The sequence below is a fragment of the Aquarana catesbeiana genome, linkage group LG06 (assembly GCF_042186555.1).
Source record: "Aquarana catesbeiana isolate 2022-GZ linkage group LG06, ASM4218655v1, whole genome shotgun sequence".
NCBI lineage: Eukaryota > Metazoa > Chordata > Amphibia > Anura > Ranidae > Aquarana > Aquarana catesbeiana.
In genome coordinates, this window is record NC_133329.1 from 367,115,963 (window position 1) to 367,135,010 (window position 19,048).

General features: G+C 40.0%; 1 protein-coding gene across 22 annotated transcripts in view; it reads left to right on the forward strand.

The window, feature by feature from the left end:
- The window catches only part of NEB (nebulin), a 309,390-nt gene that overhangs the window by 193,599 nt on the left and 96,743 nt on the right, over nt 1–19,048 (forward strand). For all 22 annotated transcript variants that reach the window (XM_073634160.1, XM_073634162.1, XM_073634163.1 and 19 more), the window contains exons 83-100: nt 643–954; nt 1,034–1,138; nt 1,355–1,459; nt 5,307–5,411; nt 5,497–5,604; nt 5,707–5,820; nt 6,716–6,913; nt 7,091–7,195; nt 8,023–8,127; nt 8,224–8,328; nt 8,411–8,518; nt 9,136–9,249; nt 14,075–14,272; nt 14,405–14,509; nt 15,167–15,271; nt 15,461–15,568; nt 16,431–16,538; nt 16,672–16,779. In XM_073634160.1, the coding sequence (XP_073490261.1) occupies nt 643–954; nt 1,034–1,138; nt 1,355–1,459; nt 5,307–5,411; nt 5,497–5,604; nt 5,707–5,820; nt 6,716–6,913; nt 7,091–7,195; nt 8,023–8,127; nt 8,224–8,328; nt 8,411–8,518; nt 9,136–9,249; nt 14,075–14,272; nt 14,405–14,509; nt 15,167–15,271; nt 15,461–15,568; nt 16,431–16,538; nt 16,672–16,779 (2,316 nt within the window). The remainder of the gene's footprint in view (nt 1–642; nt 955–1,033; nt 1,139–1,354; nt 1,460–5,306; nt 5,412–5,496; nt 5,605–5,706; nt 5,821–6,715; nt 6,914–7,090; nt 7,196–8,022; nt 8,128–8,223; nt 8,329–8,410; nt 8,519–9,135; nt 9,250–14,074; nt 14,273–14,404; nt 14,510–15,166; nt 15,272–15,460; nt 15,569–16,430; nt 16,539–16,671; nt 16,780–19,048) is intronic.

The following is a 19,048-nucleotide window of genomic DNA, read 5'->3' on the forward strand; positions in this document are numbered from 1 at the left end:
CTAGTGGACACAGGGCGAAACAACGTTACATAACGTCATTTCGCCCAGCCGTGCCATTCTGCCGCAGTACAACTACGGCGGCTGGTCGGCATGTGGTTGATGAACTTCCTGCAGTCACTTCTTCAGTGGGAAGATCCACTTATTATAATCATTGATCAGTACTAGTGAGAAGCAGTAAGTCAATCACATGAGCAGGAAATTATATGTCGGATGGAAGATTTGCAAATAAAGAGTATAGTGAACGTCCCTATTATTGCTAAAAAAAAAAATGATTAAAAAAAAACATATTTGGTTTATTTTGTCAATTTTAGAACTTCGTATCTGACTGTAAATAATAAAAGGATTTTTATTAACACTAAGGGCTGATTAATAACACAGAGACTGTGGCCCTCTGGGATTTAAGGGAAGGGTAGGTGAGAAGTAGAAAACATTTTTCACGATGCCCCAACCATTGTCCAGTTTTTTTTACTACACAGGTGGAAATTGTACTTGGGAGCTAAATAAAGGGAAGGTGGGAATTTGTTTTCACACAGGGGCTATTTGCTGATTATGTCCACCATTGCAGGTAATAAAATATACAAACAAACGTATGTTGTCATATTCTCAGAGTCAAATATACTGTCTTATGTTTCCTCTATTTAGCTGAAATACAAAGCTGACTACATCAAACAACTAGGCCACTATGTTGGAGTTCCCAATGCAGATGCTGATCCTAAACTTAAGTGGTTCAAGCATGTCAACATTATGCAGAATGACAGAGAATACAAGAAGCTGTATGAAAAATTGAAGTCCAAGATCCACATCCCTCCTGACATGGTACATCTGGAACAAGCCAAAATTGGACAGAGCTTGGCCAGTGAAATTGATTATCGTACTCATCTTCACCAATGGACATGCCACCCTGACCAGAATGACTGCATACAAGCCAGGAAGGCCTATGACTTACAGAGTGATGTGAGTGATTGAGGAGTATTCCTAATCTGCAACAGCTCAATACAGATTAACCACTAATGTAATTTTTTTTTCTTTTTAGGCCGTATACAAATCTGACCTTGAATGGATCCGTGGTTGTGGATGGATTCCTCTGGACTCTGTAGAGCACCAGAAAGTGAGGAAGGCTCAAGAGCTGGTCAACCAGGTCTGTATAAAATTATCATTATTCCATTGTGGAGTATGAAGGGTATGTTTGGGCTTTATAGTTTGCCGTTTTCATACGTCTTCATACTTCATATGATGTGCAGGTAGTGTGCTATTACAAAGCCATCTAGTCAATATTAAGCACCTCCTCATTTATCTAAAGCTAAAAAATGAAGGCTACAGTAAATGAAGTAATGTATTCCTTATTTTTTTGCAGAGAGCCTACAAAAAGGATGCAGTTGACAACTTTGAAAAGTTCTCCCATGTGGTTGATACACCTGAAATTGTGCTTGCCAAGGCCAACGCCATCAACCAAAGTGATGTAAGCATATATTTCCTTAAAGTGGAAGCAGCCATTTGTCACATGAACCAGTGTTCGATAGAATGTCAATTATTCACTGTGGATTTCTGAAATCATGGGTCTACAGAGCATCATTGAAGCTTCTTGCTTCAGTGATACCATTGTATCTGGGTGTGCATTATATTGCTTCAATCAACTAAATTAAATGACTATTTGACATGCTGCTCTGGGGCACATTTTTTATGTGTATGTAAATCTAAAATCTTTTTAGTATGTTTAGCATCATGTCACACTATACACAGTTTTCCTAACCAAATTATTTTTTTTGTGAATGTTTTGCAACGTTTTATTTTTCTAATCTGGAAAACCTGGCAGTGTTAAGCTCTTGCCTTGAAATGATCAGACGCATTATCAGCCTGCTATACAGGTGCATCTCATAAAATTATAATATCATAAAAAAGTTAATTTATTTCAGTAATTCAATTTAAAAAGTGAAACTAATATATTTCAGAGATGCGTTACACACAGAGTGATAGAGTTCAAGCATTTCTTTCTTTTAATTTTGATGTTTACGGCTTACAGCTAGATGCAAACCCAAAATTCAGTATCTCTGAAAATTTGAATATTACATAAGACCAATAAAATAAAGTTTTTTTAAAACAGAAATGTTGGCTTACTGAAAAGTATGTCCATGTACAGTATAGTATGCACTCAATCCCCTTTTGCATTAATTACTGCATCAATGCGGTGTGGTATGAAGGCGATCAGCCTGTGGCACTGCTGAGATGTTATGGAAGCCCAGGTTGCTTTGATAGTGGCCTTCAGCTCGTCTGCATTGTTGGGTCTGGTGTCTCTCATCTTCCTCTTGACAATTCCCCACAGATTCTCTATGGGATTTAGGTCAGGCAAGTTTGCTGGCCAATCAAGCACAGTGATACCATGATCATTAAACCAGGTATTGGTACATTTGGCAGTGTGGGCAGGTGCCAAGTCCTGCTGGAAAATAAAATCAGCATCTCCATAAAGCTGGTCAGCAGCGGGAAGCATGAAGTGCTGTAGAATTTCCTGGTAGAGGGCTGTGCTGACTTTGGACTTGATAAAACACAGTGGACCAACACCATTGCAGATTGACAACGCTGCTTCTAATTTTAAGGTATCAGCTTAACTTTCTCAGTCAGCAACAGGAAATTCTGTTACTGGCAGAAACTTTAGTGAAGAAACTTTGCTATTGAAAAAAACAATTTGTCTAAGAAAACTGTATACAGAGAGACATAATGCCAAGCATACTGAAAAATAGATTTTGGGTTTACATGCACAGTTAACACTACTTTTGTAGTTTCATAATCCTCACGTGTATATTTTGTAGTAGAAAAAAAAAGTAAACGCAGCCTTAAATATAACAGCTTGATTAAAAATATTTATCATAGCACACCGGATAAACCAATAAACCAAACACACAAACTGACTTATAGAAGCAAGTTAAAATATTTACAGATATATTTAGAAATTGTGTGGGATAAATGAGAATATAATCAGATTAGAGATAAAAATAACTGAAATAAAGTAGCACGTATAGGGAACAATTTTTCGTCGCATAGTAAATTCTTCTCATCCTTTTCCCAGCTCTAAATTACTATTGACATGATAGACAATTGCTGAAAATCTGTGTAGCAACTGTTAACACCCCATAAAGTATCTTAAATCATTTTATGATGCAAAAAATATAAAAAAAAAAATATATATATATATATATATATATATATATATATATATATATATATATATATATATATATTTTTTTTTTTTTTGAAATTATTGAATTGAAACTGTGGTGGGCTGACCACTTTCAACCCATGGGCGATGATAGCTGAGAGTTTATGGTGAGGTAATGCAAACTAAGACCTTCTTCTCACTATGCATTATGTGTTATAGCAAATAAGTTATTGCAAGCCATTACCATGTATTAAAGTGATTGTAAAGTCTTACCTGCCCTGGGTAGTGGTTTTGCACAGAGCTGCCTGGATCCTCCTATTCTTGGGTTCCTCTTCGGTGCTCCTGCCCCCCCCCCCCCTCCTGTTGAGTGCTCCCAAAGCAAGCAGCTTGCTATGGGGCACCCGAGCCGAGCTGCAGCTCCGTGTGTCCATTCTGACACAGAGCTGTGGTTGGGCCACGCCCCCTCTCTCTCCTGATTGTCTAACTGACTTTGATTGACAGCAGCTGGAGCCAATAGTGCCGCTGCTGTGTCTAAGCCAATCAGGAGGGAGAGTCGCGGACAGCCGAAGGATTCATGCTCATTGCTGGATAGAGATGGGACTCAGGTAAGTATTAGGGGGCTGAGGGGGGCTGATGTGCACAGAAGGCTTTTTATCGTAATGCATTAAGATAAAAAAAACTTCTGCCTTTACAACCCTTTTAAGGTGTGCTAAGGCAGCACATTCACTTTACAAGGTATGGCATTACACCTTAATGCACTAAATATTAGAAATTCTTAAAGCCCAATAGAACATTTGGTTTAAATTAGTTTAAAGCGCTTTGTGTTTTCTTTAAAAAACAGCAACAGCTTGTGTGTAAAACCCTGCCCCTGGCCAGCATGCTGCAGAATGGGACCCTTGCTCTCTGTGTGGAAGTAGTGGCCTTATTTCATAGGTTTGACACTTCTCCTGCTGAATCAGAACCAGAACTTCCCATACAGCAGGGAGCTTGAGCTTTGCAGATTGCAATAAGCTGAATCTCCACAGAAAGAAAGGGTCCCACTCTGCAGTCGCTACCAAGTGACAGGCTTTTTTCTCACGTTGTGGCTGTAAAAAGCTGTAAGGTAGTGAACACCTTTTGTTTTGATGAACCTGATATGTATTTAGCTGATTTAAACAAAAGGTTCAGTTGAGCTTTAATGCACCACACAGCATGTGCTTTGGGGTGCATGGCATTGTGGGGATGTTGCCTGATACAGTACCAGCACGTCCAGGAGCAATTCAAAACTATAACACACTGTGGTTTAGACCTTGCTGTGCAATGTGGTAACCTGCATTTTTTACATTGTGTTACCTTAAAGCACACACTACAGTTTTTTTGCGCAATCCAGAGGGTTGCACAAAAAAAACTGTCAGCTCCGGTCAGAGACACTGTACTAACCATGTGAGGTTAGTCCAGTGATCCCACCTGCTGAGCTGTTGTGTTCTGACAGGGGGACACTCCAGGCTCTGAAGGCTTTCAGCACTATTGTCTGGATTCACCTTGCTGCCTGATTGGCAGCTAGCTCAGCCTTGCTCTGCCTACTTCTATGCTATGGAGAAGAGAAGAGGGGGTGCAGTGTAGTCCTAACATACTTCCTGTCCTAGGGTGACAATGCTGGTTCTCAATAGCTATAGTCAGGCCCCATGTTAGAAATCATGGGGCCACATACATACAGCCCTCCTGAAGGGCCCCCCCAACCATGCCTACACCCCCCCCCCCCCGGGGTGCAGTGGAAAAGCAGCTCTGACTTTATCTGCCTACACCTCGAAAATGAAAAAAACTTCCCTCCTCTGATCCCATCTCCTGGGCCTCTCTGTTAACCTGATGGGAAATATAATATAAGCCAGTAGGAGTGAGGCTTTGGTCTAGTCAAATCCATTTATTCATTAGGCAAAAATGAACAATAAGGCTGCCCTGGGCCCCCTTGTTTAGCTGAGGGGGCCTGGGCCCAGTACAACAGGACCAGTTGTACTGCCTTATCAGCAGCCCTGGCTATAGTACAGTAAGTGAGTGCTGGAACCCTAGGATAGCAAGTGTGTTACTAACAAACTGCTTTAGGGACTAGTAAGCTGAAATACCTAAAATGTTTGTTTTTGAGTTCAGATGCACTGTATTTTTTTGTCTTTCTGTTTAGCTGAGATACAAAGAAACCTTTAACGCTGAAAAAGGGCAGTACATTGGCTCTGCTGAAACTCCTCAGATCACCCACTCCAGAGAGATGTCCAAACTTACCAGTGATGTAAGTTGATTTTCATTATATCAAACTAGCTTAGTGACACAGGTTTGATGTCTGTTGTTAAAAACATCAATATTTTTTCCTCCAGAAACTGTACAAAGACTCATGGGATAACGCCAAAGCTCTGGGTTACCAACTGGATGAAAAGTACATTCCTATTGTTGGAGCCAAACACTCAAAGCTTGTTTCAAGTGATGTAAGTAAAGTTGTTTGTAATTAAAGTTGTGATATTTAATGGATTTTTCTCATCTGAGGCCTGTAAACAAAGCCATGACTAATTTAAATATTTGTTTTATAGCTGAAGTACAAAGAACATTATGAAAAGGAGAAAGGACACTACCTTGCAGGCATCACAATTGATGACTTCCCAAGTGTTGTGCGTTCATTACAATTCCAGAAGATGAGGAGCATGGTAAGACTGTTTATTCATGTACAATAGCAATTTGCTAAACAATATATACACTTGCCAGGTATACAAAAAAACTGACAACCAGGATGAAATTTACACAAAATGTAATGCCCAAGGAGAATTTGAAGCAAAGGAAGAGAGTTTTTAGATTGAAGATAAGGATGGAATTAGTGCATATACAGGTCCTTATAGGGTTCGCTGTGAAGGTACTCATTTTTTTATCCAGGTCATGGTGTAGCTAATAGTAGTTAGGCACATTGAACTGGACTTGCTTTGCATTGTTGAATACATTTGGACACTTGGAAGAGTGCTGAAAACTCTTCAGCATTTCAGAACAAGACCAGTTGAACGTGACTAACTACTGCTAGACTGCGAGCTATAGATAAGGTTGAGCTGTTGGGTTTCCTGCATTTTTAAGTTGTGAACTGGAGGCCTCTGCACCACCATCCTCGGCCTCCGCATACACACGGTGTGTGAAAAGATAAGACCCTCCAGTCATAGGTTAATGTCACACTACATCTGAAATCACAAATTCTAGATTCTGCTGGAGTGCTTGTATGCATGTGATTATAGGCTTGAAGCTGAAATTCTTGCTGGTCAAGTACAACCAAACTAGACCATAACCTAATGTGTATTTAATTCAGACATGTCTGTTCATAACAGTGAACAGATCTAAAATCCCTATTAAGCAATGGCTTTGATAAGAGTACTGAATTGTCTAGCAGTTGATAAGAACAATGCAAATGATATTACAACTAGGTTTAAACCAGCTCATATAAATTCAGTTAGAACTTTACCAGAAATGTAGTTGGATCTGTATACCCACGTAGGACTGTTTGCATAGGATACTTCTTCTGTCTTGTTATGTTATAGTTTCTTATTCATTCATTTTTCCTAGCTGCCCTACAAGAAGAATTATGAGGATAATAAAACAAAGATTCATCTTCCAACTGACATGATAAACAACGTTGTTGCCAAGAGATGCCAACAGATCCTGAGTGACATTGAATACCGCCGATATCTCCACGAATGGACATGCCTACCAGACGAACAGGGTGTCATTCGCGCCAAAAAAGCCAATGAGATTTTGAGTGATGTAAGTAACAAAACAACAAAAATATTTTATATTTATTTTTAAGTTTAATTTTCATATGTATTCAAAAATTGCAGATTTCTGATAAATACAGACACTGGAAAGAAAATCAAATATCTATCTCAAAATATTCTAGCTGAAAAAATCCAGGTTAACCTACATATTGTTTTGTCTTTGCAGGTTCTCTACAAGGAGGATCTTACCTGGCTGAAGGGCATTGGATGCTATGCGTGGGACACACCCCAAATCTTGCTTGCTAAGAATTCTTATGACCTTCAGAGTCAAGTGAGTAACACTAAGGGGTGGATATATAAAAAAGAAGTATGGTAGTACTGCAGAGATACCGCTGTTTTTTTTTTCTCATTTAGCACTGCAGCACAGTTATAAAGCACAGCAACGTGCTTTGCAAATGTGTCCTAAAGTAACCAAAACCCATTAACTTTAATGATATAAAATATGAAGAAAAGCAGTGAGCAAGAGAGGGAGCCAGCATTTCATCTGTCAAAGACATTTGACTGAGCTCTTTGCCGATCACTGAGTTTTCACTACAGTGTAATGCAGAGAACCCTCCAGATTGCACTGTAGGTGCCACGCCACGGCCTGCCTTTTATTAACAAATCAGAACACACAGACAGAGTGTGCAGTAAACACTGAAGAGTAGTTAGAGGAATCCTAGTTGGTACGTTACAGTGGACCCCAAGCCAAAATTTTTTGTTTTTAGTAGTTTTGGATAGGGTGGGGAAAGATTGCAATCTCTGTAAGTGGCTATCGCTGCCTGGGTTCCTGTTGGGGAGATTTTCCTTTTACTTCCTGCCCCAGTGATCTCTCTCACTGGAAAAAAAAGGTTTCATTGTTTTACTGATAGGGTTGTCACAGGAACGGGTTTATGCCTATGCTATAAACCCTACCTTTAATACTATGGAAATGCATCCCATCTCTAAGTACCTATCTGCTGGTAGTTTCATTTTTCCTTCTGTTTTGGCAATTATACATGTCTGCACTCTCACAGAATTACACTAACATTAGCAAAAGTCTTATAACAGAATGAACATTGCTCTTATTGTAAACATATACAGTACACCTGTATAATTACTTTTCTTCATGTGTTGTAGATTAAATACCAGAAAGCAAGCAAGGACAATTACCAGAACTTTAGCGTTGTTACCGACACTCCTGTGTACGTCACAGCTGTCCAAAGTGCCATCAACGCCAGTGACGTAAGTACCATTGGTCCATGGTCCAGAAATGGACAATGCATGGCTGACAGTTTAATGTGCTTTACAATCATGCAATTTAATTCTCTTCCTGTTTAGCGTAAGTACAAAGAAGACTACGAGAAGAACAAGGAGAAATACACAACTGTTCTGGAAACTGTAGACTACAACCGCACTCAGAACCTGAAGGATCTGTTCAGCCATGTAAGTATCAACACAATGTTTTGAGTTTAATGGCTAAGCCCCATAACTACAGTTTGCTAATAGGTGAACTTTTATTCTTCAGAACCTGTACAAACAAGCCTGGGATACTATTAAAGCCACCAGCTACCAGCTTCCTGCGGACACAGTGTCCTTGGCATTTGCTAAGCAAAACAAGCACATTGCCAGTGCTGTAAGTATGTTACCAGTTGTGTTTAAAGCTAATTTGTAATGAGAAAAATTGCAAAAAGACATTTTAGTTCTCTTCTCATCTCATAATAGACAGCAATTAGTATCTGTGAGTCTAAGGAAAAAGACTTGACTTGCCTAAGAATTGTGTTTTTGCACACAGTGGCAAATTAATATGGAGGGGTTGATTGGATCATGACTGTACATCTGGATGCCCTCTGAATGTGTGACTTTAATTTTCATTAGTCCTGCTTATCACGAATGCTAGAACCAAATGCCTTTAGAGCCCATTCACACAGGGACGACTTGTCAGGCGACCTAGTCGCCTGACAAGTCGCCTACCGTTCTGTGCTATGGAACCGTTCTAAGGGGAGCGACGCAAGTCGCTCCGACTTAGAAAAAGGTTCCTGTACGACTTCGGGGGCGACTTGGGGCGACTTGCATAGACTTCTATACAGAAGTCGTTTTGCAAGTCGCCCGGGCAGTCGTTTGCAGGTCGCCTCGCTGAGGCGACCTGCAAGTCGTGTTGCCCCTGTGTGAATGGGGTCTTAAGCTGATATCTCTTTAATTGTACTCTGGGTCTCATTGCTACATTGCTAACTGTTGATTATCTTCTTTTAGCTGAAGTACCGTGAGGAATATGAGAAGTTTAAAGCGCTTTATACTTTGCCAAAGGGTATCCAAGATGATCCAAGCACAGCAAGATGTCTCAGAGTTGGAAAACTTCCCCTGGATGTGAGATTCCTCATCTTATTGCATAATTTTTAAAGAACATTTACTTGCAAATAAATACACACATATCACATTATTATTTTTATAGCATGGAAGCAGTGATAAAATTAATTGGTAAAGAATTGCTAGAAAATAATTAGAAAGTCAAAGGAAATTATTCACTTTTTACATACATATATCCCCTTCTTAAAAACTGAGACCAAAGTTCCAAAAAAAACGAGAAATAGAGGGGATATTTGTGGTATGTAAACACTAGCCAACACTTTAAAAAGGAATTCCATTTTTTTTTCATATGAAAAGGAGGGTGTTTTGACATTCAAATTTTAGAACTGTAAAAAGTCCTATTACAATCTCATAGCTGTAAAGTATGCCTCACAAATTATCTTGCATATGCTGATTTCGATCTAATGCATTTCTTTAAACAAAGTCTGTCCCTTCAAGGATGCATATGCAATTCAAGTGATAAGATTAATTTCATGTAATGGATCATAATGCGCTATTTTAAAATGTATGCCTGTGAAGCATATATAAAAAAAAAGAATAATTATTCCTCATCTGATATGAAGGACCAGTCGGGCATGTGGAAGTGAAATGAGAACCTCAGAATAAGGTTCCCTTACACAGGGGTCATCCTGCCTCGCACAAGCCACTGTTCACAATGGCTGCCAAATAAATCAATACATATCACATAATACATACACATTTAGTGAATATGTATATATAGTATATTTATATGTATATAACATAGAAGCAGTGCTAAAATAAAATGATAGCTGCACCGAAATGGAAAATATTAGTAGACAATAGCCAATATAGTCAAATAACGTTCCTATTAAAGATGAATCCTAAATGTCCCACAAATGTCAGATGTCCCAAAAAATGTCACTTGGTGAATTTTATAGTTGTTTATTGAAGATAAAAGTAAAAAAGTACAGCCAATGCGTTTCAGGGAATTGACTCCCCCTTCTTTAGGGCTGTATTTCTTGGAGAATAGTTATACTCTGCGAGGGTTAAATATATTCGATCAGTGGCTCTGTAGTGTGCCGGTGCTGTGAAGCAGAGACAGCCTGGGCGCTCCTCTCCAGTCATCTAAGTGTTCCCTGCGGCAAAGCCTCCGTTCTTTTTATAAGAAAGGTAGCAGCCCTTGACCCCAATGGAGTCTATCACCTACAATTGGGATACAACCCATTGGAAGCAATTCCCTCCGCACAGTAACTTGAGCGGCACCAGTCGAGCGGCACCAGTCGAGCGGCACCAGTCTTCCACTCAAATGTGATACAAACGTCAGATGACAGCTGGCTGTGCATGTACAGCCTTTTGTATTAAGTCTGTGTTCCTACTGAAGAGGAGGAGGCTTTAAATTATACTCTTAAAGACATATTTATTTGTAATATTTAATAAGACAGCTGTCACATATAAAGTATCTAATCTAAAAAAACTTGAGTTAAAGCAGAGTTACACCCACCCTAAAGTGGAAGCTCCGCTTATCTGCTTCCTCCCCCCGTCCAGTGCCACATTTGGCACCTTTCGGGGGGGGAGCTTTTAATTTGTTCGTTGAGGGGGGGGGAGCGGAAAATTACATGTAAGCTACAGTCTGTCACCAGCTTTAAACGAGAAGCTTGGGGTACTAAAAAACAAACAAACATACATACTCACCTCCATGCTGCAGCTGTCAACCCCCCTCCCCCCCTGTTCTAAGAACAAGAACAGAACAATCATCTGACCGCTGCTGGATCTATTCTCGGTCTTCCTGGAGCAAAGAGTGGTCACTGTCAGTCAAGACTCTTCACTGTGTACTTTCAACACTCACTTGAGCACTTGGCTGGGGAGGGACGTGCGTAGCTGGCTTTGGCTCTCAGCTGAAAGCCAGAGCCAGCTGCCAATCAGACAACTTTGTGTATCCCAAAGTTATTGTCAGGATCCTTCCAGAGTCTGGAGCGGCTCTGTGACATCACCTAGCCGAAAAAAAGGGAAAAAAATAATTGCGCTTCAAAATATCTAAAATGTGAAAAGGAGCAGCGAAATCTAAATGTGACACAAACACATAACATAAGTAGGAAAAATGGAATGATTCGCGCTATATAAATTGGTAAATGTGTGGCTGTTTAGTCACACCAAAAAACACTAAATGCAACCTGTGTAAATAAATACATAACCATACGTGCAATAGTGTATCTTAATCAATACAAACAAATGTGGAAAATAAAGTCCAAACAAAAATAAACGTATTAAAAAGTCATTTGTGAATGGAAAAAAATTTATAAAAAATAGTCCATGAGAAGAACCCAAAGAAAGTGAAAATAGCAATCACGGGTTTTTCAACCACATGGAGCCTCAGATATGTGGGACCACCACCGACAGTAAGAGCCTGGCCGCTTACCAGAACCCCATGACCCCCCGTTACAGAGGGTCTAAAGGGCTTTTGAGATCCTAGTAATCCGAACTATCCAGGAACAGGGATGGAGATGGAAACTGGAAGGAGCATCAGGTGCTGAATTGAAGATGGATGGGTCCACAGGAAGGGGGCTCAGCCCTCAGCAAGGCATTATTATCATAGGAAAGAAGAAAGGGAGGGCTCCCATAGTGTAAAATCCGGTTGTAATTTATTATAAAAAAATATATAAACACTCACATGTAAAATGAGATAATCAGTATCATCAGACAATCAGCATCATCAGACGGAAGAACAGACTGTGGCACCGGCCGGATGACCACAGATAGCTCGTCCTGTTAGATGTACAGCAGCAATGGGAGGTGGTGCGATGATACCGCTCAGCCTGGGCAACCGGATTTTACACTATGGGAGCCCTCCCTTTCTTCTTTCCTATGATAATAATGCCTTGCTGAGGGCTGAGCCCCCTTCCTGTGGACCCATCCATCTTCAATTCAGCACCTGATGCTCCTTCCAGTTTCCATCTCCATCCCTGTTCCTGGATAGTTCGGATTACTAGGATCTCAAAAGCCCTTTAGACCCTCTGTAACGGGGGGTCATGGGGTTCTGGTAAGCGGCCAGGCTCTTACTGTCGGTGGTGGTCCCACATATCTGAGGCTCCATGTGGTTGAAAAACCCGTGATTGCTATTTTCACTTTCTTTGGGTTCTTCTCATGGACTATTTTTTATAAAATTTTTTCCATTCACAAATGACTTTTTAATACGTTTATTTTTGTTTGGACTTTATTTTCCACATTTGTTTGTATTGATTAAGATACACTATTGCACGTATGGTTATGTATTTATTTACACAGGTTGCATTTAGTGTTTTTTGGTGTGACTAAACAGCCACACATTTACCAATTTATATAGCGCGAATCATTCCATTTTTCCTGTGACATCACCTGACAGCGGGCTTTATATTTCAGGGAAAATATTATATTTTCTAATAGTGGAGCTAAATCGATGTTCGATTTCAACCTTAGTGAAATTGAATAAACACATTTCTAACAGTGAATGTAGTTTTCATTCATTCAGGGATGTTCATTTACTCCAGTTTTTTTGAGGCACTTTCACACGACATTGGTAATGTCATCAAATGTACTGGTGAGAATTTTCGTATGAATGTTTGTTCATAAATCTATTAGCGTAGTCAGCTTTAGATGGACATTTGTTTTTTTTTAATTGAATTTAAACTGGAACTTTACCCATAATAACTTGATAAAAAATAATGTTCTTTAGCAAGGAACATAAATTCCACATTAAAAATTATGCTACCAAAATTAGTGTGTGCTGTAAATTGCCTCCAGCATTGCTCTTGTTTCTTCTTTGCTGGAGGCTGCCAATTTGCTGAATTCCAGAACCCTAAACAGCAGTGAATCATAAAGCTTAACTAAACCCAATCGATCAAACAGTTTAAAAATAGTTACAGTGTCCTCAACCAAACTGTCAAACCATCAAATGGCTGGTGTCATAACTGATCCCATGTATAGCACCATGGCAGTTGCGGATCAAACAGAAGCAGCTTCCTTGGCTGTAAAGAATAGGAGGATAATTCCACTTTAAGGCTGTCAGCAGATCGGCCTCTGCAAACTGAGAGCAGCTGAGCATGTGCAGAGCAGGGTTAGGCAGTGTATTACTGGATTTTAAACAGTACAGGCCCTTTTTTTTAATGTTTTACATAGCTATACCTAGAAAAGGGGCCAGCCTGAAGTGATCTAGCAGGTCTTCATTTTCTGACTAAAGTTCCACTTTAAGTGGCAAATAAATTAAAGCCCAATTCAAGCTAACAGATTTAGGGACTTAGAGCAATGTTAGCAGTTTTTTTTTTTCGTTTTTTTAATTTTGGAAAAAAAGATATAGGCCATATGAATAAAAGCTGACTGTTGTATGCACCCATGGCACTGTAATAAATGGCTTTCCCAGTCTCATGTAACTGCCATTTGGCCTGTTACAGGAAGTGGAGATTAATGCATCTACAGGCAGGATCAACAGATAATAAAACTAACCGGAAGACTCAGGAAAAAAAAAAACTGCAGCTCTGATGCTATTCCCAAAGTCAATTAAATATATTGTCATTGATTTTGCACTTAGTTATGCTATAAAGGGTCAATCCACATACAACTGAACTACCCTCTGACATCTAATGTCTCCTTGGAACCCCAGTAGTAAGAACTAGTAAGTTCCTGGTACACTACTCTGTTACTAAATGTAACTCATGCTGTGTAAAATAATAGAAGACCCAGAAGGGAGGGTACATTCCCCACACATCACTAGGTGCGAGTCCCTTTTTTCAGATTATTTGGATCTGTCCCTTTTAGAATACGCTGAAGGTGTGGCAGAACTCCTAAGTACATGAAAATTGTTTTTCATCCATTCTTAAATGTGTTTTGACAGCGTTTATACAGAGAGACCTATGAAAAGAACAAGGCTAAGATCCACATCGCTCCGGACATGTTGGAGATCGTTGCTGCCCGGGAGACACAACACAAAGTCAGTGAAATTGAATACAGAAAATATCTTCATGAATGGATCTGCCTGCCTGACCTTCAACTCTACGTCCATGCCCGCAAAGTCAATGACCAGCTGAGCGATGTGAGTAGCAGGACTATGTTTTATACATTCAGACAACTTTGACAGTTTTATATATATATATTTAAAATAAACCTAATAGTATGGTTGTGAGTACTAGTCAAAATACTAAAAAGAAATCTTTCCACTTGCTAGATTGTGTACAAGGATGATCTGAACTGGCTAAAAGGAGTGGGCTGCTTCGTTTGGGACACACCTGAGATCCTGCATGCCAAGCATGCATATGACCTCCGCAGTGATGTAAGTGCAACAGCTTGGAATATTTCTGCACTACATTGTAGGAACAAATCTGTAAATCAGAACTTAAAAAAATGTCTGACTGCTAGGTATCACTGTTAGCAAACCAAAATGGTAAATAGACTGTTCACTTTGCAAAGGTGTTTTCACGTTGCAAGGGAATTTTTCTCAGAGCTTAGTCAATGAGGCAAAGCTCTGCTGATTCCCATCATCAAATCATATGCAAGCAAAAATATATATATTTTTTTTCCTTGCACTTAATTGGGTATTCTTTGCAAAGTGAATTTTCACTATCTACACTATGCTAAAGGAAAATGTCTTGCTTTATGAAATCAACCCTTTAAGATCTACAATAAGAGTATGGCACGAGGGCATCATGACACTGATATGGTAAGTCCCAGAACAGTGGCACTGGTGGAGGGGGAGATTCAATTAAGCTATGACAAAAAAATATACCAGAAACAAACAAATGTATCACAAAAAATTGTAGCACAGATCATTTGACATGTTATGAATACGGTACTTTACTTGGGTCCAAGAATGATGGCAAACAAACACATAGGATCTCAGAACACTGGGCTAAGGGCACTGATACTTGGGGGTCTAGCAAAATAACAAATTTCCAAAATGATTAACACAAATGTAATTTATCTCTAACAGTACAAATACAAAGCTAAAGCTGAAGAGTTGAAGAAGACGTTCTCCTCAGTGATGGATACTCCAGTCTATGTCCAGGCTGTCACCAGTGGCAAACAAAGCAGCGATGTGAGTATTGTTCATGTAAAGCACAAAGCGTCATAAAACTAATCATTGATAAAGCTGAATGCCTGTAGCTTTACTGAGGAAAAGGACATAGAGAAGATGCAATTGAATGTTTGCACTTTATATATTTCCCCATCATTGTTCAGAGAATTAAAATTCAAAAGTCACAATTTATATGTTTCATTTTCTCAGGTTGTGTATCACTCTGACTATGAGAAGAATGTTAGAGGAAAAGTTACTTCAAGCACCAACACAGTTGAACTGGACAGAGCCAGCAACGCCAACAAGATAAGAAGTGATGTGAGTGTGTCCCTTTTCTGTTCATGCACAAAAGAGAGATGTAAAGGTGTGCCAGCTATTTCACATTTAAAAAGAAATTTACATATGACTATAGAAATACACAGCATTAGGGTTAAAGTGCAGCATTACAGTTAGTTTCAAGATTAGTCAAATTCGTTTTGGATAGAGTAGCGTATGGTTAAATCCCTCTCAGATTTTATTGCTATATGTCACATTGGGGAGTTATCCCCACTTCTTTTTCTGTAGACGCAACAGGAAGTGGGAGGAAATCTCTTCAAAGTGAATTAAATCCTCTTTTAGATGGTTGACACAACAGGAAATGAGAGGAGATCTCTTTGAAATGAATGATATCCTCTTTTAGATGGTTGACACTGCAAGAAGTCTCCCCACTGGAAAATGTTCCCTCACTTACAGTAACAGTGACATAACTCACTAAGACAAAGAGAAGGTTGAATCTTCTCAGCTTCAATACAGACAGCAATAAAAAGCTTACAAAGTTTCCAACTCTTATCTACTATATCCAGAAAGTTTTACAACAAGGCAAATGATTGGTAAAGGACTACACATTTTTGAGTTTAAGAAAGTACTGTAATTTTTTAATGTGATGAGTTTATTGGCAATAATTAGTGCACACCACATGTACTAAATATTTTATGCCAAAAAACTGTATACTGGCACTAAACATCAATGTACGGTACCATCAAAGTGCAAAAGATAGATACAAGTCAAATCCGTACAATATAGCTAGATGGGCCTAAGATATTTAACAAAGTAAATAGACATATTGAGATGAAAAATAGACATATTGAAATGATATTCTAATTGTCATTTCCTGACTAACCTCTTGTATCTTCTTCCTAAGGCTCTGTACCGGGAGGCCAGCGTCCAATCCCTTCCCACAGGTTATACTCTTCCAAAGGATATGCCATCCATTGTACAAGCCAAGAAAGCTCAGATCCTTGGCAGCGATGTGAGTAGATTCTACTATTTACAATAGTACACTGATTTTCCAACAAAATACATGGAACTGCATGCTGGCTCCTGTTCCATTTTGCTAGAAATAGTGTTCTGACATCTGCCTTTGTTTTTATTTGCCAAAATAGTTGAAGTACAAAGAACTCTATGAACATGTGAAGGCTAAATCCTACACCCTGCCTGCAGATAACGTTAGCTTTATCAACATCAAGAACGTCAACAAAGTCCTTAATGAGGTAAGGAGTCATTAATTCATTCTCCAGTCATACCTTTGGAGCCTGCTCTTTGTTTAATGGTCTATTGTTCACTAACAGCAGCATATTCATGTAATTTTGTTAAACAGTCCTGTATAAATATTTTGAACTTTAAAACAGTGTAGTTCAGCAAGCTGTGTAATGTAAATCTCGAGGGGTGCTAAAAATATAATTCTATTAGAAAAGTGGCATAAACATTGTAATCTCTTATATGTCTCACACCGCATATGGTAAGGGTTTTTTCAAACACTCAGCACTCGGTGAGCAATCCGAATCAGCACTTGGGTGGATGTGCTGATGACATACAGACCAACCTGGACAAAGATTTGTTATTTTCAGCAAAGGTTTCAAACTTATAAAGTTGAAACTTTCTGCACTTTCTTGAAACTTTCTCCCACTTTCTTAGTAAAGGCTAGTGTTAGATGCTGTGCGTTCTAAAGCTAAATAGTTCACCTCCTCTGAGAGTGGGGTCAGCTGATTGGAAGCTCTCTTGACACTCCTGGCTCAGAATTTTAGGGAAGATATAATTTCTGCAGTCTCTCCCCTTGAATGTGTTGTCTCTAACTTTCCACCAGTAAATATTTGTAATAATAGCATTGGCCAAAGTAGGTTAAACTGAAATCCTTACATAAAGGAAGGTACCAGACCTAGCACAATTAGTTGGCTCTAGGGATGAGCTTCGAGTTTGAGTCGAACTCATGTTCGACTCGAACATCAGCTGTTTGCCAGTTCGCCAAACAGCGAACAATTTGGGGTGTTCGCAGCAAATTCGAAAGCCGCTGAACACCCTTTAAAAGTCTATGGGAGAAATCAAAAGTGCTAATTTTAAAGGCTTATATGCATGGTATTGTCATAAAAAGTGTTTGGGGACCTGGGTCCTGCCCCAGGGGACATGGATCAATGCAAAAAAAAGTTTTAAAAACGGCCTTTTTTTGGGAGCAGTGATTTTAGTAATGCTTAAAGTGAAACAATAAAAGTGTAATATTCCTTTAAATTTCGTATCTGGGGGGTGTCTATAGTATGCCTGTAAAGGGGCGCATGTTTCCCTTGTTTAGAACAGTCTGACAGCAAAATGACATTTTAAAGGAAAAAAGGTAATTTAAAACTACTCGCGGCTATTAATGAATTGCCGGTCTGACAATACACATACAAGTTCATTGATAAAAACGGCATGGGAATTCCCCACAGGGGAACCCCGAACCAAAATTTAAAAAAAATGACGTGGGGGGTCAGCCTAAATTACATACCAGGTCCTTCAGGTTTGGTGTGGATATTAAGGGGAACCCCGGCCAAAATAAAAAAAAAATGGCGTTGGGGTCTCCCTCAAAATCTATACCAGACCCTTCAGATCTGGTATGGATTTTAAGGGGAACCCCGCGCCAAAATAAAAAAAAAATTGGCGTGGGGTCCCCCCAAAAATCCATACTAGACCCATATCCGAGCACGCAACCTGGCAGGCCGCAGGAAAAGAGGGGGGGACGAGAGAGCACCCCCCCTCCTGAACCGTACCAGGCCACATGCCCTCAACATTGGGAGGGTGCTTTGGGGTAGCCCCCCAAAACACATTGTCCCCATGTTGATGGGGACAAAGGCCTCATCCCCACAACCCGTGCCCGGTGGTTGTGGGGGTCTGCGGGGATGGGCTTATCGGAATCTGGAAGAGCCCCCTTTAACAAGGGGGCCCCCAGATCCCGGCTCTCCCCCCTGTGTGAAATGGTAAGGGGGTACTCTTGTACCCCTACCATTTCACAAAAAACTGTCAAAAATGTTAAAAATGACAAGAGACAGTTTTTGACAATTCCTTTATTTAAATGCTTCTTCTTTCTTCTATCTTCTTTCTTCTATCTTCTATTTTCCTTCGGTTTCTTCCTCCATCTTCTTCTTCTTCTGGTTCTTCCTCCGGTGTTCTCGTCCAGCATCTCCTCCGCGGCGTCTTCTTCTCTTCATCTTCTTCTCCGGGCCGCTCTGCATCCATGATGGCATGGAGGGAGGCTCCCGCTGTCTGACGCTTCTGACGGTTCTTAAATAACGGAGGGCGGGGCCACCCGGTGACCCCTCCTCCTCTGACGCACGGGGACTTGACGGGGACTTCCCTGTGGCATTCCCCGTGATGTCAGAGGGGGGCAGGTTCACCGGGTGGCCCCGCCCTCCATTATTTAAGAACCGTCAGAGGAGGAGAAGCGTCACACAGCGCGAGCCTCCCTCCATGCCATCATGGATGCGGAGCGGCCCGGAGAAGAAGATGAAGAGA